The 22,686-nt window shown below is 39.0% G+C and overlaps 1 protein-coding gene across 3 annotated transcripts in view; it reads right to left on the reverse strand.

Moving 5' to 3' along the window:
* ZNF608 (zinc finger protein 608) overlaps positions 1-22,686 on the reverse strand; it is a 113,989-nt gene that overhangs the window by 44,503 nt on the left and 46,800 nt on the right. For all 3 annotated transcript variants that reach the window (XM_030818377.1, XM_003259896.3, XM_030818378.1), the window contains exon 3: positions 21,306-21,561. In XM_030818377.1, coding sequence (XP_030674237.1) covers positions 21,306-21,561 — 256 coding nt within the window. The remainder of the gene's footprint in view (positions 1-21,305; positions 21,562-22,686) is intronic.

Raw genomic sequence — 22,686 nt, forward strand, 5'->3', positions numbered from 1 at the left:
ATCCTAGCAACTCCGGAGGCTGAGCTGGGAGCATAACTTGAGGCCAGGAGTTCAAGACCACCTTTAAACTCCTAGGAAGATCCCATCTCTACAAAAAATAGAAAAAAAAAAAATTGGCCTAGCATATTGGCACATGACTGTAAGTCCCACCTACTTGAAAGCCTGAGGCAGGACGATCCCTTGAGCCCAGGAATTTGTGGCTATAGTGTACTAGGACCATGCTACTCACTCTAGCCTAGGTGAAAGAACAAGTCCCTGACTCTAAAAAAAGACCTCATGCTAAAGGATGGCATTGACATATGTCAGAATACCGGAAACAAAGAAAACATGAAAGTTTCTGGGGTGGAGCAATAGGTATCAAATACAAGATCTGAAATCAGGAATGACATTGGACTCCTCAGAGACAACACTGGGGAGCTCAAAGCAAAGGAGCATAATCTTCAGAAGTCTGAAGAAAAATGATTTTCAACCAATTCTTCATGTAACCCCATTATCAATCAAGCATGAGGGTAGACAGAAGACATTTTTACGTATTACATTTTTTAAGCATCTGAGCTTTGAAAATTTTTACTTCCCATGAATCCTTTTCTTTTCTTTTTTGAGACGGAGTTTCGCCCTTGTTTCCTGGGCTAGAGTGCAACAGCGTGATCTACACTCACTGCAACCTCCGCCTCCCAGGTTCAAGCGATTCTCCTATCTCAGCCTCCCCAGTAGCTGGGATTACAGGCGCCTGCCACCATGCCTGGCTAATTTTTGTACTTTTAGTAGAGACAGGGTTTTGCCATGTTGGCCAGCCTAGTCTCAAACTCCTGACCTCAGGTGATCCTCCCGCCTTGGCCTTCCAAAGTGCTGGGATTACAGGCGTGAGCCACTGTGCCTGACATACCATGAATCCTTTTTTAGGAAGCTATAGGAAAATGTGCACCACGAAAATGAAGGGATGGACCAAGAGAGATGAGTCAGGAAATAGTGTATTCAACATAAGAGGCAATGGCATCTTCAGAATGGTATACAAGAGATATTTCAGATTTTTATAGCTATGAATAATGCCTAAGCAATCAGTCCAGACTGGAGAAGGTTAGAAAACTCTGGGAGAAACTATCCCAAAAGATAAAACGTATAGAACTTATACTTGGTGTATTTCAATATACTGAGAAGCAATTTATAATTCTGGCATGATAGTTAATGGTGAATCAGTGTGGATGCACAGAACACTAAGCAAACAAAAAAATAACTTATTAACTTTTGGAAAAGAGTTGGATTAGAAAAGGTAATCATAGAACATGGCTGTGCTGTAGTCATAATATAAATACCGAATATTGACCTAACCATAATTACTTCTGGTGGGCAGCCTCATAATTACTTGTGATGCAATTGCTTCAAAGAGAATAAAATACCTAGGAGTCCAACTTAAAAGGGATGTGAAGGACCTCTTCAAGGAGAACTACAAACCACTGCTCAATGAAATAAAAGAGGATACAAACAAATGGAAGAACATTCCATGCTCATGGGTTGGAAGAATCAATATCGTGAAAATGGCCATACTGCCCAAGGTAATTTATAGATTCAATGTCATCCCCATCAAGCTACCAATGACTTTCTTCACAGAATTGGAAAAAACTACTTTAAAGTTCATATGGAACCAAAAAAGAGCCCGCATCGCCAAGTCAATCCTAAGCCAAAAGAACAAAGCTGGAGGCATCACGCTATCTGACTTTAAACTATACTACAAGGCTACAGTAACCAAAACAGCATGGTACTGGTACCACAACAGAGACATAGATCAATGGAACAGAACAGAGCCCTCAGAAATGATGCCGCATAGCTACAACTATCTGATCTTTGACAAACCTGACAAAAACAAGAAATGGGGAAAGGATTCTCTATTTAATAAATGGTGCTGGGAAAACTGGCTAGCCATATGTAGAAAGCTGAAACTGGATCCCTCCCTTACACCTTATACAAAAATTAATTCAAGATGGATTAAAGACTTATATGTTAGACCTAAAACCATTAAAATCCTACAAGAAAACCTAGGCAATACCATTCAGGACATAGGCGTGGGCAAGGACTTCATGTCTAAAACACCAAAAGCAATGGCAACAAAAGCCAAAATTGACAAATGGGATCTAACTAAACTAAAGAGCTTCTGCACAGCAAAAGAAACTATCATCAGAGTGAACAGGCAACCTACAGAATGGGAGAAAATTTTTGCAACCTACTCATCTGACAAAGGGCTAATATCCAGAATCTACCATGAACTCAAACAAATTTACAAGAAAAAAACAAACAACCCCATCAAAAAGTGGGCAGAGGACATGAACAGACACTTCTCAAAAGAAGACATTTATGCAGCCAAAAAACACATGAAGAAATGCTCATCATCACTGGCCATCAGAGAAATGCAAATCAAAACCACAGTGAGATACCATCTCACACCAGTTAGAATGGCCATCATTAAAAAATCAGGAAACAACAGGTGCTGGAGAGGATGTGGAGAAATAGGAACACTTTTACACTGTTGGTGGGACTGTAAACTAGTTCAACCATTGTGGAAGTCAGTGTGGCGATTCCTCAGGGATCTCGAACTAGAAATACCATTTGACCCAGCCATCCCATTACTGGGTATATACCCAACGGACTATAAATCATGCTGCTATAAAGACACATGCACACGTATGTTTATTGCGGCACTATTCACAATAGCAAAGAGTTGGAACCAACCCAAATGTCCAACAACGATAGACTGGATTAAGAAAATGTGGCACATATACACCATGGAATACTATGCAGCCATAAAAAATGATGAGTTCGTGTCCTTTGTAGGGACATGGATGAAACTGGAAAACATCATTCTCAGTAAACTATCGTAAGGACAAAAAACCAAACACCGCATGTTCTCACTCATAGGTGGGAATTGAACAATGAGAACTCATGGACACAGGAAGGGGATCATCACACTCCGGGGACTGTTGTGGGGTTGGGGGAGGGGGGAGGGACAGCATTGGGAGATACACCTAATGCTAAATGACGAGTTAATGGGTGCAGGAAATCAACATGGCACATGGATACATATGTAACAAACCTGCACATTGTGCACATGTACCCTAAAACCCTAAAGTATAATAAAAAAAAAAAAAAAAAATTACTTGTGATGGCCCCTAATGACCACTGCCTCTTGGCATTCACACTCTTGTGTGATGCCCTCCCGAGTGTGGGCTGAACTTACTTATATAACGAACGGAAGTAATGAGCTATCATTTCTAACATTAAGTTATTCAAAGACTATGAATTCTATTTTGGGTGCTCTGCCTCTCTCTCTCTCTCTCTCTCTCCCCGCCTCTCTCTCTGATCTTGCTGGAAAGAAAGCTGCCATGTTGTGAGCAGTCCTAGGGAGAGGCCCACGTGGCATAGCAAGTCGAATTGCCCCGTGAGGAATTAAAGCCTGCCAAAAACCATGTAAGGAAGCTTAGAAGTGGCTCCTTCATCTCCACTGGATGGGGTCTTCAGCTGACAGTAGCACCTGCCTACAGCTTGATTGAAACCTTCTGAGACAACCTGAGCCAGAGGCACCAGCTAAGTTGCTCCCAGATTCCTGACCCATGGAAACTGTGGGATATGTTTGTTGTTTTAAGATACTATCATCTAGAATAACGTGTTACATAGCAATGAAGAGCTTATAACTCATAATTATATTGGAAGTATGGGTGGTGATAAAATATATTTGTGTTGGGGGAAAGGGTGAGTAAGGGAGCTAAATCATTACCTTCCATAATAAAAAGTTACTATAAAATACCTAAAACTGAAAAATAAATCAAGAAATATCCATATAAACATGTGTTTTCAAAATACAGAGGAAAATGCCAGTTCAAAGAGTTTAGTGAGTTGCCTCTGGAAAGTAGAAAATGGGTGAAGGGAAAGGTGAAATAGGAAACTACCGTTCTTTGTTATGGGCCTTGTAGAGCTATGTGGCTCTTTAAACTATATAAACATAACCTGAATAAAAGTTAAAAAGAAAATTCAACTACATTTATGTGTTAACTCTGGTGCATCCAATAAATTCTGTATTTCACAGTGGTCTTTTGAGCATTCTAAGGAATCTTAATACAAAGTATATACGAGTAGCACTAGAAGTCATTGGATCTGGTACAGGCACGTTAGACCAGGGGTTCCAAAACCTGCTAATGAAACTGGTAAGACTCTACCTCTTAGGAATCTTATCAGATAATGTCTTTAATGGGTTCATTCTTCTTTGGAGTGTATCAGAGCATAAAATAAGTGTCAGTCTACTCAAACCAGACCCTGCTTTACCTGCAGAAGTGCTACTAGTTTAACAAATGATGTGAGTAAATAGAGTCCTAGAAACAGATCTATTTTTGGAGACTCGAATCATGGCTACTCATTCAACAGGACTTCGCACTATGTGTAATGCCATCAGGGCCGACTATTTGCTAATAATTTTGTTTAGAATTCTTTAAGTCTGAAATGATGCTGGCATGAAGAACACTTTAAGATCTTTACCACTCCTTTGCTACCTGATTCTGCCATGAAGAACACTCTAATATCTTAACACTCCTTTGCTACCTGAATTTCAGGTATCTTCAAGAGATTATGTACTCCAACCTCCACCCCTTCACTGTACACATGAGGAAAGTGAGGCCAGGGCCAAGAAAACACAGCCAGAGGGTGCGAAAAGGGAGGTTACAGCCCTGTTCTCTTGACACCTGATCCAGTGCTTTTTTCCAGGGTTCTTCTTTTCCCTTGTACCTTATCGATCTTACCCATAAGTCCTAAGGCATTTCTGAACTACATCATATTTAGGTTATATAAAATGCATTAGTTTTCATAGTGAATGGGGGATAATGTCACCAAAAGGAGAGGGCACAACAGGAATACTCTGAAAGAACTTCGTTAGTCATCATATATACATATATTTTTATAACAAATGGGCATAGTGGGAAGTGAGAGTTCCCAACAGAAGCTCACCACTTAGTTTTCCTTTTCCTTTTAACTGGTCTCCCTTTTCCCTTCTTTTAAAACCAGTATACTATAGTAACCTTAAAGTTACAGCAATCACACCATTTTGTTTTAATTCGGTTTTTCTCATGGTTTAGCCACAGATCTTTTCTCAAAAACAGTTTGTCCAATAATAGTCATAACTGAAATACCAAGAACTCTTGAGGATTCTGCAATAATACATTTTTTAAATCTGCTAAGTGGATAGATGCTAGACTATTGCAGCCAAAGAATAAAGAATTTCTAAGCAAAATATTACAGATGCTTCTTGATTTATACAATCATGCCCTTTCAGAGGGTCTTAATAAACACAATATTTTGTAGGAAATATAAATGCACATTTTGCTTAGTTGTCATGAGGTATTATAAAGGCAAATAACTTCTCATATGCTTTTGTGGTCACGTACTATCAACTCCAAATACTTTTCACTATTCATGTATCCAAAAAAGAAGTTCATATGTAATAGAAGTAAGGCTTTGGCTGCCTTCAAGTGAGTTTAATGTTTTCATTTTGGGCTCTAATCAATCTTATTATGCCTACCAACTGGCCTGGCACTCTTGCTACACTTTTGTCGCTTTTCATTAATGATCAGAATGAAATAAACGGGGGAATGACATAAAACACTGAACCATACCAAGTTGTAGTGCCAGAATTCACAGAGCGAAAGAACAAAACAAAATTAGGCTCCCTGACAATCCCCTAATATTCCTCTGTAAACACCAGACTATTCTTTTTACTTTCCAAAATACACAAACAATTTACCCCAAGGAATGCATGAAGTTACAGTTGCATACCCACTGGTAGAGTATCTGCATCTCCCTTGGGTAAAGTGTAGTGTAAAGCCTGACTCTCCTGATCAGGCGTAGTCAGGGTAGAGTCAAATCTAGAGGAAAAAAAAAAAACAACAACAGCAACTTGTCAACAGACCCCAGGGGATCTGACTTAGCTGCCAGCCTGATTCTCCAGAGGAGGAACTCACTATGTGGCCAGCCCACCTGATCCTGAAACCTTTAGGTGGGTATATGTGGTTAGAACAACTAGATCCCTCCCAAGCCATCACTAGAGCCAAAGAACTCTGTGCTGTTAATTCTCCTGTGGACTCTGCCTTGATTTCTATGCAAGTCATAGATTCCCCCATACTTCATTTTCCTCACTGTGAGAAAATAAAGATGGTGATGCTAAATCACAGCCTCAAATACTTAACAGTCACACTCAACATATGATGTGCTTTGTTGAAACTCCATACTTGGAAATGTGCTACTTGCAAGAAACTGCAAGCTAAGGAGGACTGGTATGGCTGATGATATTTATTTTAAGAAGACTTTTAATTCAAATGCCAAATATAAAGGGAGATTTCCTAGAGGGTGTATACTTTAGGGATTCTCTAGTAACTGGGAAATGTAAGGTAATGCTCTCCTTCTGAATCATTGAAGATTAATGTGCAACCAATATAATTTTAAGTAGCTCACTCTATTCTGCTTTTTTGAAACCTGACCCTCCATTTCCTTAATCCCATTAGATTATCTGTCCCTGAGAATGTGATAATGCCCTTCGGTCACCCTATCAGGCAGGAGTCTATGAAGAGACGAGTTCAACATGGCGCTACTGCTTTGCAACGAAGATTGTCCTGGTTCCTGGTCTATGGCCTCCTAATGTGTCTGCCCTTGAGTATTCAAAGACTTTTTGAACTGAAAGTGACTCTCACACACTTGCTTACTGCAGCCAGCTTCAAGAGGGAGCCAAGTCAATGCCCCGGTCCCAGGTGTGGTTCTTCTGTGCTTCTGGTACCCACCCACACATGTTTGTCTGGACAATAAATAATTTTATATGTGCACTGTGTGCACTGTCTGGAACTGGCTGGCTTTTTGTATTCTGAAAAGTGACTAGGTCTTCTCATGAAGCTGGGGAAAGCAGTAGAAAGCAGCTTTTGCAGGTTCTCCTTAAACAAGTTGGCCTCTGCTGCTGCTCAAGTGAAATAAGACACATTAAATGTTCTCAGTCAGCTCTGTCAACTTGAGTTACTTCAAAAGTTGTCTGTCAACGTGGATATGAGGAAGACATCTACAAGACAATATACAAACTGTGCAAATGTACAAGTAAGTCCTCGAAGAGCTGGCAGGATCAAAACTGCCCACTGGGCCAGGAGAATACAAGGCATTGACTCTCCGAGGCACAGGAAGTGGTGGGCCATTTTTTTTCCTTGTTATGAAATACACAGTTGGAAACTACACTTGGGGTGTTTTTGCAAAAATATTTGGTGAATATCAAATTTTAAAAACATTTCACTCAATAAGCCGAATTAAGTTTCCACATTTCAGTCAAAACCTCAAACGGACAAGCAAATGTTTATTTATTTCCCCATAGCATATTTTTTAAATAGCTAGTTATATTCACACACACATAAACAGACTCAAAACTAGGAAAGACCCATAATATTAGATAAAACTAGAAATCCAGAAAGAACATACTTCCCACAGTCATTTTCTTCGGATGGTCTGTACCTCAGTTTTTCCATAAGAATAATGGGCCTAATTATGGGACTCATCTCTGTAAATGAGAAAAATGCTAACTAGATGGTGTTGACAGAGCAACAGAAGGTTCTCCAGGCAAAAGTGTTTAATTGTTCAGACACACCAAATGTGTCTTGTGTCACATAAAGGAAACAGCCACATTTCTGACATCCAAGGACTCAAATACTGTGAAAGAGTCTCAAATATATATATTGAGTCTGAAGACTTAATTATGAAATGAATATCTATGGGTATAATGTGTATGTATATAATAAATGCTCAATTTACTATTCAATTCCAAGAAATTATCAAATGAGCAGTAAGCACCTTGCCTGCCTCACAGCACTTTTTTAACCTTCTTGGGTCTCCTGACTGGGTTATGTCAGACTTTGCTAGATACCCTGCAATTGTGCCCATGAGCTGAATTCCCCCTACTTTCTTTGTTGAGGACAGCTTTTGAAAATCCGTGATATGACTTCTGTCATATTATAGCTCATTTTTCTTTTGCCAGGAAAATACCAGCCAAACTTATTTGAGATCAGAAAGGCCCCAGAAGGGCATATAGGAATGCTTTCGTAGATACTACTTTTAAAAACTACCTTGATGGTTCTTCCTCCTGCTGTAGTTATGTACAGAAGAAGACAAGGGAAAAGAGACTACAAGAGGAAATAAAAGTAGCAGGGGGCAGGACAGCACTTGGGCATGCCAGGGAAACTGCACACTGCATGCATTGAGTGACAAATTATATATTACAAACAAATCATGAGACACAAAAGGTTTTCTAGAAAATCCTGTCCTTCATCCTTCTTTATTCTGAAAAAGCAGAATCCAAAAGAAAAATGTTTGCAGAGACAGCAACAAAAGTAAATCAGATTCCTTCCAGTTCAGAATGGATGTTTGGCAGACTAATTTTCTCCCTTGAGTGTTTGAATTCTTCATATTTAAAAGTATCTTTTAACTTCTTTCACCTGGGAGAGAAAGAGCTCTAAGAGTCATTCTAGACACAAGCAGAAGTTAAATCCCAACCTTTGTGCCATCCAGAGCAAAGCCCTCCATTGAGGCAGAGCCCAGCCATGTGGTCTCTTGGGAGCATCACTTGCACTCTTGCTTCCTCTTGCTGAACAATTTTGATTTTTACTATAAGGAGAAAGTCTCATTCCTTTTCTACCTAGGGTAGGACCCTGGATATGAACATTGAGAGCTATACATTTGACTTACAACTTCATCCCTTTGTCATCAAAATGTCAGCAAGTCCAAAGTTAGAAAGGATAACTGAGATGGGCACTCTCATCCAGGAAATATAAACTGGTACAACTCTTAGGGGAAGCAGTTAGGCAATACGTGTTTCTACTACATTAGAAATGTTTGTATACTTCAACTCAATAATTCAGTTTCCTGAAAATTAATCCCAGCATAAAAATTCCAAACTCATAACACAAAACAAAAAAACTTCATACACAAAGATATACTATGTAATGCTATTTATATTTATCTAAGAAGTTGAAAGCAAGTAAATATCCATTGTTAATGGAATTTAAATTAAATTAATCTTTGGTGTGTCCATTCCATGGAATATTTGATATTTTAAAAAATGCTTCCTAGAAAGTGTTTTCATAACATCAGAAATGCTTGTGTTTTAATGTTAAGATTAAAAGAAGGCAACATTTAAAAGTGTATCTACCTAGAACTACTAAGAAATTATATTAAGGTTGCAGGATATAAGGTTAATATACAAAAGTCATTCACTTTCCTATACACCAATAATGAGTAAGTAGAATTTGAAATTAAAAACACAATGTTTACATTAGCAATGAAAAAGGTGAAATAGGTAGTATAAATGTAAAAGAAATATGTATAAGATCTATATGAGAAAAGCTAAAGATCAGGCATACTGGGTCATGCCCACAATCCAGTGCTTTGAGAGGCCAAGATGGGAGGATCACTTGAGCCCAAGAGTTCAAGTTTACAGTTATATGCTTGTGATGTGCTTGATATGATTGTACTACTACACTCTAGTTTGGGCAACTGAGCAAGATCCTGTCTCTAAAATAAATTTTTTTTTTTTTAATTAGCCAGGTGTGGCAGTGCACACCTGTAGTCCCAGCTACTCAGGAGGCTGAGAAGGGAGTATGGCTTCAGTCAAAAAGTTCAAGGCTGCAATGTGCTATGATCACACCACTGCAATCCAGCGTGGGTGACAGAGTAAGACCAGAGTAAGACCCTGTCCCTCAAAAAACAACAAAAAAAAGAGAGACACAGAGAGAAAGAACTGAAGAACTAGTTTCCAAAATATTCAAAGACCTTTTCAAATTCAATAATAAGAAAACAACTCTGTAAGAAAAATGGGCCAAAAACCTTAACAGTCAGCTCATCAAAAAAGATATACAGATGGCTAGTAAGTACCAGCAAAGAGGCTCCACAACACAAATTGTCAAGAAAATTCACATTAAAACAATGAGATACCACTACACACCTATTAGAATGGTCAAAACCCACAACACCGACAACACCAAATGAACTCTCATTCATTTCTGGTGGGAATGCCAAACAGTATTGCCACTTTTCCAAAAAACAGTCTGGCAGGTTCTTACACAACTAAACATACTCTTACCAGATGATCCTGCAATTGCACTCCCTGGTATTTACCCAAAGCAGTTAAAAACTTTATGTCCACACAAAAACCTACAAATGGATGTTTACAGCAGCTTTATTAATAATTGCCAACCTTGGAAGTTACCAAGATGTCCTTCAGAAGTGAATGGACAAATAAACCATGATACATCCAGACTCAATGAAATAATATTCAGCACTCACAAGCATTGAGTTATTGAGCCACAAAAAGACATGGAAGAAACTTAAATGCATATTGCTAAGTAAAAGAAGCCAGTCTGAAAAAGGCTACAGACAGTATGATTCCAACAATATGACATCTTTAGAAAGAGCAAAACAATGGGGACAATGAAAAGATCAGTAGTTGCCAGGGATGGGAGAAGGAGAGATGAGTAAGTGGAGCACAGAAGATTTTTAGGGCAGTGCAAATACTCTGTATGAAACTACATAGTGAATACAGCTTATTATACATCTATCTAAACTCACTGATTGTATCACGCCATGGGCAAACCCTAATATAAACTAGGAGCTTTGGGTGATGGTGTGTCAATTAGATTCATCAATTGTAACACATGTACCACTCTGGTGGGGAATGTTGATAATGGAGAGGCTATGCATGTGTAGGGGCAAGGGATATATGGGAAATTTTTGTAACTTCTTCTCGATTTTTCTGTGAACCTAAAACTGCTCTTATAAAACAGCCTTTTAAAAAAGTGTATCCAGGTCAGACACAGTGGTTCATCCCTGTAATTCCAGCACTTTGGGAGGCCAAGGCAGGAAGATCGCTTGAACCCAGGAGTTCAAGAACAGCCTGGGCAACATGGTGAGACCCCATCTCTACAAAAAGACAAACGAAAAAAACCTTATCGGCTGAATGATCTCAACTAAAGACACTAAGACAAAGGCAACAAAAGTAAAAATAGCTAGCCAAGTAACTAACAATTAACATGTAACTAAAAAGATTCCACAGAGTAAAGGAAACAACAGATTAAAAAGGAAAAAGAACGGAAAAATATTATAAACTCTGTTTCTGACAAAAGGTTAATATCCAAAACAGGGACTCCTTCAAAGCAACAGAAAAACACACACACACACACACACACAAATAATGAAAAAGTGTGCAAAATTTTTTTACACAATTTTTCATTGGGTTATTTGTTATTTGCTATAATCCCAGGAACTCAAGAGGCCAAGATGGTAGGATCACTCGAGGCCAGGAGTTCAACACCAACCCGCACAACACAGTGAGACCCCCATCTCAGCCAGGTATGGTGGCACACATCTGTAGGCCCATCCCAGCTACTTGGGAGACTGAGGCAGAAGGATCACTTGAGCCCAGGAGTTTGAGGCTGCACTCCAGGCTGGGTGACATAGCAAGACCCTGTCTCTTTTATTTAAAAAACAAAAACAAAACAAAAAAAAGGTGAGGGCTGGGGGAACCCTTGAATAGACTTTTCTCCAGAGGAGACACACAAATGGCCAACAAGTATGTGTGAAGATGCTCAGTGCTCAGCAGCACTACCCACAAAGGAAATGAAATCAAAACCATGAGACACCATCTCATACCTGTTAGGATAGCCATTATTTAAAAAATCAAAAGATAACAATTCCATTTCTGGGTTATTTATCAAATTGAAATCAGGATCTTGAAGAGATGTCTGTATTCCCATGTTCATCACAGCATTATTCACAATAGCCAACATATGGAAGCAACCTAAGTGTCCATCAATGGGTGAATAAAGAAAATGCGGAATATACACACACTGGAATATTATTCAGCATGTCAAAAGGACATCCTGTCATATGTGACACCATGCATGAGCCTTAAGGATATTACATCAAATGAAATGAGCCAGTCACATAATTATTACACATATATGATGTATCTAAAGTAGTTGGCCAGGCAGAAGCAGAGTGGAATGGTGGTTACCAGCAACTGTCGGTGAGAAAAAGGGGAAATTGCTGCTCAATAGGTATAAAGTTTTAGTTGTTCAAGATAACTAAGTTCCAGAGGTCTGCAGTACAACACGGTACCTATGGTTAAGAATTAAAAAAAAAATCAAGAAAATGAACTAACATATTAAGTGGTCACCTAAATTGTGAGATTATAGAGTTTTTTCCAATCTACATTTTTACTTTTCTTCCCAAATCTCCTAAAATGCCATATATTCCTTTTATAATTGAAAAATAAAAACCGTATTGAGGACATGAATGATTTGAGGGAAAAAGTATGTCAAATATTTTGTTCCTCCTTTCTTGTGCAGATTAATCTTACAATAACAAGGCTGGAAGCTGAAATATAATAAAATGTAATGAGATTTTATAATGGATTTTTAAAAATCAGTGACAAAGTAGATTTCTCTATTTTCAATTGTCTAGACCAAACTTAATTTAAAAGTAACATATTCCTGACTAGAAAGCTACACTACTCAAACAGGTATCAAGACCATATCACTTTGTTCCACGAATTTACTCAACATTCAACAAATATGTATGGCGCACTTACTCTGTGCCAGGCGCTGGGGATCCAACAGTGAACAAAACAGATGGAATTTGTGCACTTAAGAAGCTCGCAGCATAGTGGGGCTGAAAATGATGGTTTGTATACATCAACCCAGCTGAAGCTGATTCAAATACTACTGCCAAAATCAGATGCTAGAATTATAAAGAAATTCCTACCATTCCATGTTTAAAAATAAACTCCAGTTATTACATCACATTTGACTCTCTTTCCAAAGAGCACTTTGTAAAATACACAGGAACTTCTGTGAAGGGGTAGACAGAAATCCAGAATACCCAGGAATTGTATGAAGAGCAAGGGCTCTTTTCGTCCAACCACAGTGTGTTCAAATTCAGACTCTCCCCCACTTGCCAGGTGTGCTGCCTGGCACAGATGAATCCCTTTCTAAGTCTCCTTTATTAAAATATAGATAATGACAGTGGGCTTATTTTGGCTTTTTTTCTGAGGATTAAAGGAAATCATGACCTGACAAGCATGCCTAGCACAATGCCTGGCACAAAGTAAGTACTCAACAAGCTAGTCCCTTCTATTATCTACAAAACATACATGTTTACACATAAAAACAACAAAGAATCAAGGACAATGATGTAAAAGTCAACAAAATGGGGGGATTGGAGTAAGTGGTAATGACTGTTGATGGATACAGGGTTTCCTTTAGGGTGATAAAAAATGTTCTGAAATGAATTGTGGTGATGGTGGTACACCTCTGAATACACACAGAAAAAAACACTGAATTATACTCCTCAAGTGCATAGATTGTAAGTTATGTGAATTATGTCTCAATAAAGCTGCTGTGAGAACTTATTTTTAAAATGTCAGTGGAATACTTTAATCAAATGCCTACCTAGGATAACAAGCTATTCTTTGCAACCAATGAGACCATCTCCATTTTGTAATTAGAAAATACATCTTCAGCTCAAAGTCACTATAATATTAAGACACTCAAGATTTTCTTACTAATTCCTTCTTTACAGGAAGAAGATTAAAAAGCAGAACAATACCACATATATACACAAATACTACAAGATAGCGCTTACATCTTTTACTATAACTAAGTCCTAAGAAAAAAAGTTTTAAAGTTTTCCATTATATATTCACATGTAAGAATAAACCTGGCTACAATATCAACCAACACAAAAAAGGAATTAACAATGTCTTTACACAGTGAGTTTTAAACCTATTGGTTCATTACTTAGCACCTAATGTCACCACGAAAATATATACACAAATGACACCAAAAAACAAATATTTGATCTAAAAACATTAAACTGAATCCTACTCAACAGCAGCTTATTTTTCACATTGACAAGAGTCAAAGTGACGGTCTATGTTGTTGCTTTCCAACAAAATACACAATCACTCATCATATCCAAATTTGGCTGCATTCCCTCATCAGGAAAGCATAAAACGAGTAGGTCCAAGAGTAAAGCAAATCCAGGAAAATGGCACAAAACCCCGGACAATTCCTTCCCTTCTCTCCATTCAGTACACCTTTGTTGACTGTCTATTGTAAGCCTGTGTGAAGACCTGTCTTCCATTTTTTTACCTTCTGTATTTTTCTGTGAAGCTGGTAACATTTCATTAATCTTTTTTTTTTTTTTTTTTTTTGAGACAGAGTCTTGCTCTGTTGCCCAGGCTGGAGTGCAGTCGCGCAATCTCGGCTCACTGCAAGCTCCGCCTCCCGGGTTCACGCCATTCTCCTGCGTCAGCCTCCCGAGTAGCTGGGACTACAGGTGCCCGCCCGCCACCATGCAGGGCTAATTTTTTTTTTCTTTTTTTTTTTGTATTTTTAGTGGAGACGGGGTTTCACCGTGTTAGCCAGGATGGTCTCAATCTCCTGACCTCATGATCTGCCCGCCTCGGCCTCCCAAACTGCTGAGATTACAGGCGTGAGCCACTGCACCCAGCCCTCATTAACCTTAAAATGAAAATACCCTGATGAGTTTTGTTGTTTATTATGTATCCTTAATTCAATGTTATTTTTACTAAAAAAAATTTTTTTCATCAATGTACTCAGAATAGAGGTAACTAAGATGGTATATGGTCCAGTAAATATACAGATTTGATTCACTATTTGGATTGCCTTTTCCATATGAAAGTGGGTAGCACTTGTGTACTTCGGAAGTGCACTGCTACCCTGAGCTGCTCTGTTGACAATGGTGACGAACCTCAAGGAACCATCCACACTTCCTTTTTTTTTTTTATTATTATACTTTAAGTTCTAGGGTACATGTGCACAACCTGCCAGTTTGTTACATATGTATACATGTGCCATGTTGGTGTGCTGCACCCATTAACTCATCATTTACATTAGGTATATCTCCTAATGCTATCCCTCCCACCTCCCGCCACCCCATGACAGGCCCAAGTGTGTGATGTTCAAGTGTCCAAGTGTCCTCATTGTTCAGTTCCCACCTATGAGTGAGAACATCCGGTGTTTGGTTTTCTGTCCTTGCAATAGTTTGCTCAGAATGATGGGAACCATCCAGACTTTCACTGACAACTTCCACGGCAAGATGGCCCAGGCCAAGGGGAAAGTTCACAGCCAATACAGAGTGGCACTAACTAGTAGTTCTTCCAGCCCCTCAAAACTTCTGTAGAGTTCATGTTGAGGGTCACCACTTGGCCCTTTTTCTCATTAGCATGGTAATTAAACAACCATGCTCACCTGCCCAACTCACATATTGGGGGCTGATTTATCTCCGTTTAGCACAGGAGTCGTAAGAAGCATGCCCACTAGACATCTCAAGTTCCCCATTCCCGCATTGTTATAATTGCCACAGATTTGGATAGGGGTAATGAAATAAAGACATCTTATTCCTCTTGAGAGTCAAAGTTGAATTGATAAAGTCACTATGATATACCTCAATAAATAATATTTCACTCTGTAAAGTACTGTACCAACTCCATGCTCTTACTGAAAATACAAAGTAAGCCTGGATTAATGTTTAATCTCCCCTCAAATTAATCAGAATTTCAAAAGAAAAGTTCTATTTTCAGTAGTAAGATCGGCAAGTAAATACTGCAGAATGAGAATAACAATACCACAGATTCATTTTCCATTACATAGGATCATTTGCCTTTTAATTAATTAGCTTGAGGCTGAGTGAGATACCTCACTATAATCCCAGCACTTTGGGAGGCCAAGGCGGGTGGATCGCTTGAGCCCAGGGGTTCGAGACTAGCATGGGCAACATGGCAAAACCTCTTGTCTACAAAAAATACAAAAAAAATGAGCTGGGTGTGGTGGTATGCACCTGTGGTCCCAGCTATTCGGGAGGCTGAGGTGGGAGGACCACCTGAGCCCAGGAGATCGAGGCTACAGTGAACCATGATCACAACAACTGCACTCCAGCCTGAGCGATGAACTAAGACCCTGTCTCAAAAAAAAAAAAGAATTAGCTTGAACCTCCTCCTACGTTGCACATTTAAACACTACCATCTTTATGACTTTGGAAATATAGAAGAAGCAGAAGAATTTTAGAACATCTCTGGTGATTTAAAAGAGAATCATTTCGGCCAGGCGGGGCGGCTCACGCCTATAATACCAGTACTTTGGGAGGCCAAGGTGGGTGGATCACCTGAGGTCAGGAGTTCGAGACCAGCCTGACCAACATGGAGAAACCCCGTCTCTACTAAAAATACAAAAATTATCGAGGCATGGTGGTGCATGCCTGTAATCCCAGCTACTCAGGAGGCTGAGGCAGGAGAATTGCTTGAACCCAAGAGGTGGAGGTTGCAGTGGGCAAAGATCGTGCCACTGCACTCCAGCCTGGGCAACAAGAGCGAAACTCCGTGTCAAGAAAAAAAAAAAAAAGAAAAAAGAGAGAGAGAGAAAATCATTTCTTTCTCCAATTAACTACCCTGAAAACACTGATTTCCAAAATCAGTTTCCTTCCTTGAAAAATGCATCAGGTGAAGAAGGTCCTCATACAAACAAGCATTCGTCCTCTCACACCAGGTGCTGAGTCTTCTCGTTAAAATGATAGTCACTATCATAAGTTGCCCTTTGTATTTTCATTGCCCCCCAAACCCCCAAAAACTCTGATTCTCTGAGCACATTCTATATTTGCTACATTAACAACTTTCCTTAATACTATGGGGTTCTGTGTCATCTCAAAAATAATTCAGCAGAGGCCACACAGAAATAGAAGTATTGCATCTGACTCACTTGAGAAATCAACAGTAGGGTCCGCTCTTCCCATATCAATAAATTACGAAGAGTGGTACTACCAGTTGTTTGTTAAGCCTCTTAAATCCTCTGTGGAGTTCATGTTGAGGAGCAAAGCCAGACCCTCTTCCTCATCAGCACAGTGATTAAACAACCCTGCTCACCTGCCATAGCATCTTAATAGACACTATCTGCTCTGTGAGGTAAGCAGGATGGGTGTCCCTATGTCCATTTTATACCTGGGAAAGTGAAGCAATAATACATGTGTCTTCGTTACAGGGAAAAGGCCAAGGAACTTGCAAAGGGCTAAGACATCAACTCTTTGCCATGAGACAGTGGTTCTCAACCTTGTTTGCACATTAGAATCACCTAGGGAGCTTTGACAAAACACCAATACCAAACCAGACCAAAATGCCAACCCAGACTAAACAAATGCCTGGGGTGGTGCCTGGGCATCAGTGGGTTTTAAAAGCTCCCAAGGTGATTCAAAGGCACAGCACTGAGAACCGTCTTTGGCAAGTACCAGTTTTCTTTCTCTCACTTTCTTTTCTTCATGGCTTTACTTAACCAGTAAGAAAGCGAAAGGGTCGTGAATGATAGAGTGGCACAGCAGTAGTAAATAACGGTCATGATAACGGCAACAGATGCAGCTAAACCAAGTATGTTCTCAGGTAAGGCAAAAAAAAAAAAAAAAAAAAAGAAAGAAAGCCAATAAGAAACATGATTCAATAAAAATCAAAGGGAAACACATTCATAAAGGCTAAAAAGCCAAGTTCAGCACTTATGTATTTACACATATTGCTATATACACCATGTTTTTTCTGTTTTGTTTTTTTTTTAAAGAGCAAATTTTCAAACAAATGACTATACAGAGGCATGTGTGTCCCAAATGGCAGGAATAAATGCTAAGGAAATTCTTTCCAACATCTGTGAGTAATTTTATACCATACATCATTGGTCCTATGCATTCACCTTAAAGAAAAAAGATCAGAGTAGAATTACCAAACATCCAAATGCAGTAATAGTTTTTCTCTCCTATTAGGCATGATCTGAAACCCATTAATTTTTTCCAGAGGGAAATTCACTAGTAACACTTTATTCCTGAGCACAACTTGGTTCTTAGACAACCAGTACTTCAGGTACTGGCAGTAACACTAGGGGAAAGACTGACTAAAAGAATCTTCCTCTAATGAGAAACTCCAAACACAAGAAACAATTAAGTATTGAATGGGGATCCTCCTAGTCCAGTCTTGCGATTCCCAACCATCCAAAGAAATCACAGTAATATTCAATATTCCCCCCCAAAGAGCGCAGACATGAACTCTTAAAATTCTAGGATCTTAAAACACACGCACGTATATGACCTTCACAGACATATGAATGCACGTAACAAATTAAGTTTGTGGAAAACACTACCAGTTACACAATACTCTCCAAGTGAAAATACCAGGGACGGGGTTTTATTCAACTCCATCTACAGGACATTAGTCAAAGGCACCTGACAGTTTTATAAATGCTCAACTTGAAGCTCTTTGTTAGTGAAACCTCATACTACAAAACGATTGTAGCTTACTCTCCCCTCCCCTTCTCCTGGAATCCCTCTCTTTCAGCTCTGCCAAATAACTGGCTCCCAATGTGTTTGTTCTGTGTCTCTCTTTGTTTTTCCCAAAAGGAAAAAATTAATGGTCAAGTGGGTTTAATTTTTAAATTGGTACAAGAGCTTTAAACACACTATAGTGAGAAAAATGCAAATGGAATGCTCTTGCAAATGGTTGCACATTAAACATACATCTTATGACCCAGGCCTTTACTAAGATGAGTTCTTAAATTCTTTGGAGGTCAGAAGTTTAGTTTATTCAGCAAGAATAACTCTATTAACAGCTCCAGCTCCTTCTTGTCACCACAGTAAACATCCACACATTCCAAATCCTGGAAAATGTGAGGCAGTAAAGAGAAGGCTGGAGCTGCCAATAGCCTGAAAACCTTCTAAAGCTATCAGTCCGTTGTATGAATATACAAAGATATCCACAGAAATGGATGGATCGGAGCACGTATAAAAGCAGCCACGTTGGACTCAGCAGACCAATTTTTCAGAGGACAGAGTGGAACTGGTGAGGCTTTATGTATATCACTATCAAATAATAATAATAGTAATAATATCTAATAGCTCTTTAAGCATATGCCCAGAATTCCACATCAACTTATGTACTGCTACAGTTTTTAAACCCAGATTTTTTTCCTAAATAATCTTATCTTTGAGAAGAGGCTAAGGTTAAAAGTCAAAACTAAGCAGACTTCTAAGCAAAGTGAAAAATAACCCAAGCTTTACAGCTGTTCCAGAAAGTTTGTGGCTAATTTTACAACATCTACCACCCAGTGAGGTCACACTGCAGGGACTTAGTCCTACTCCACACTTGAATAAATAAAATCATGACAAGCAATAAACTGATGGGAGTGCTAAGTCATAGCTAAGAAATGGGAAGATAGCATTTCACCCTAATGAGTAAAGTATCCAAGTACAAAAAAATCTGATGTTCAAGTTTAGGGAAATTAACCCTCACACTTTCCAAATATTTTTCTGTTCCTGAAAATGTGCACCTAAACAAATTCACTGTGACCTTATTAAGGTCTTGAATACTTTTTTATACTTTTCACACTGAGTGTCAGTCTGAAAGCCTTATCCACCATTTCCCTTAGAGAAAAATCCAAAGGAAGGCAAACTGCACAACGCAAGAGAATAACATGATAGAAGCTTGCTCCCCACATGGGACCCCTTGTACTGGAGGGTGACTGAACAGACAAGCAAGATGAGACAAATTCTGGCTCCTCCTACATCAGTTCCTCCCAATGTGGTTCCACAGTTTTGTTTCAAACGGCTTCCTAGAATATCTGAAAAACCCAAATTAAAAGTACAAAATGAAGGAAGAGACCCAAAACTCAAAAATTTCTAAAGCCAAAAAAGTAAATTTTAATCACTTCCCTCTGAGCAAACAAGAGCTGACCATAGCTACTTTCAGTCCTTTTCTCTGATTCTTTCTTGTATATTGTCTTTATTTATACTTACCAGTGCTATCTACAAATATTTTTATTTAATTACAGAACATATCCTACAAGAGTATATTTAATGTAATATGTAGAATTCAGAGTTCTCTAAGAACCTTTTTTTTCTACCTTGAAACAGCTTGAGCTGTTTTCTACCTTTTAAGAATTATACTCAACACTTGTCATCTGATTTTCATTTATTTTTATCTTCTTCTTTCGTTTCCCAGTTTATCACTATCCTTAACTATTTTTTCTCAACTACTTCTTGCCCCCCAATTACCCTCAATATTCCCCATCCACTCAGCCACTTTTGTATACATTTCACCTTCTCCCTTTGAGTTTCGGCCCTCAATTTTTCCCCCTTGATTTAGAGGAATCTAATGAATAATTGTGAGTCTCAAACACTTCTTGTTACCCTCATCCTGCCCTTACTCCTCTGGCAAATGACCATGATATCAACAACTGTCATCTCCTTTATCTTTGACCAATCTAACTTACAGGGAAAAAAATGTTCCCCCACCCCTTCATTTTTCTTTGTTCCCTGGTCCACTCTGAAGCACCCTGGAGCATGCTTCTTCCTTATCTCTTCTACTCTACTCATTCCCCAATGGAGCACTGCCGCTCTTCTCGGTACTTAGTTTTCAATTATTGGTTGCCTTGTTAATGACACTGGCCATATGAAACACTTTGAACCTGGTGGTCATGTGCTATGAGCCATGGCCAACCATGATTTGGATCCACTATCAGCATGGCATATGCTCTGATTTATATTCCAACAGCAATGAGAGATTAATCCTGATCCATTTCCTTTGAACCTTGTTTCTCTTGTGGCTAATGGACTGCATTTGCCAAATGGCTTGCCAAGTTAAGTAACAGGAAAGGTTTTACGTCTCTGGCCATAGAAGAGAAGTGACCAGCTTACTAGGGCTTAAGTCTTTGGCCCTGGCCTCATTACTTCCAAGCACCAGCTGGCCACAACCACATCATGACAATGATCCTCACTATGTGCAAGAACCTTGGCTCAATTCAGAAAGTAAATATAAGCCTCTACAACACAAAAACAACCATGTCAAGATAGACACATTGGTTGGCACCCTAAGAATTAAATAAACTTGAGATCTATCTCCCTTCCTAATTTCCACAATACCTTTTAGGGGAAGAGTAAACCCTGACCCGCTTCTCACAGTCCTTCCATGTTAGCACTTAAAGAGGAGAATCACTTTTAGAAACACCCGACTCATCCGCAATGTAAAAGCAGCCATGCACAAGAAGACAAACACAGTTCTTACTTCCAACACAAATCCAGAGAGCAGAAATAAAAAACACTTTCCATTCCTCTCCGAATACCGCAAAAAAAATTCCCCTCACAGGTGGACATAAATACATCATGGGGAAGAGGGCATGGGGAAATATATAAAAATAAATTGTATTTACCTTCTTCTGTTTCATGCCACACGATCCCTTCCAAATTCACACTGGTCCCAGGTTCACAGGGCCCAAGACACTCTGGCTCTGTCACTACTCCAACTTCACATGTATTGACACCCACAGAACGAGTCCGAACCAAAAGCTGTTCAACCGGTGCTGCAATATTGGATGAAGATGGGGAAAAGTAGGAGGGTAGAATCTGAGGCGTGAGACTGCTGGAAATCGGCGGTGGTGGCGCTGGCACTGTAAACAGGGGGTCAACCTGAAAGACAGACAGGCTTACTGCAGTAGTGCTGCATTCCGTGAATTCCTTTTAATGCAATTTGCTTGTATCACTTCTAGAATATATCACCATTCCAAATTCCATTTGCAATTATAATATGCTTTGAGTGTTTTAATGGTGCCAAAATATAAAGTAGAATAGAAATGAGCATTTTGCTTTTTCATGCCAAATAAGCTAAACATGAGAGCGCTAGCTCCCTGAATCATAAGCAGGCCTTCAGTGTCCTTCTCTTTCTAAATTCATCATTGGACAACCGTTAGCCTCAGCAGATGTGAATGAAACATGTTTTGCAAAATTAAGGCTACTTCTCACATGTAATGAAATCTCACTTTAAAAATTCTAACATTTTCCAAAGGAGAAACTCTAATAAACACTAAAAATTTAAGTATAAGAGATGAAATTGTTTTCAAAGAACTTTATAAACCATAATGAATTAAATCACTACTAAAATATATTAGCTTTGCTGAATATATAAAATATATAAACTTTACAATCTATACCAAAACACAAAAACTGGATATTGTTAGCATGTATTATAAGCATCAACTCCTAATTAAGCATTCTATTGCAAAGTTTAGCAGAATTCATATAAGGGGGGAGATAAATGCGTGTGCCCAACATCAACATAACTTGAGTTTTTCCAATACGCAAATTCTTCCGTGGCTAAACTGGTAAAGATCCCTAATGAGTTTGATTAAGGCTAAGCCACCGCCTCTCTAAATACAGGAAATGTAAATCGCAGCCAAATACAAGATCTTGTGGTGCAATGGCATCCCCTTTGCACCGCTATCCCCAGGAGAGCAGCAAAGGAGTTCTTCATCGCAAAAACTTTAAAAGTCCGGCCATAATGAAACCAAATGCTCTGCATGTACTAAACAGTGCATTCATTTGGCCCATTGTAACAACTGCTAGGACTGCTACAGATAGCTTTGACCCTGATTATTGGTTGTGAAAATGCCACACACAAAGCCCATTTATACCAAGACTCCAGATTACCTATGTCTTCGTGTTGGACATAGAAATGGCCTACATTTAAGGGATGACACCCCGCATGTATTATCAGCTGGACTAACAAATCCTATATGTAAAAAGGGCACATCGAAG

This window comes from Nomascus leucogenys, chromosome 2 (genome assembly GCF_006542625.1).
Source record: "Nomascus leucogenys isolate Asia chromosome 2, Asia_NLE_v1, whole genome shotgun sequence".
NCBI lineage: Eukaryota > Metazoa > Chordata > Mammalia > Primates > Hylobatidae > Nomascus > Nomascus leucogenys.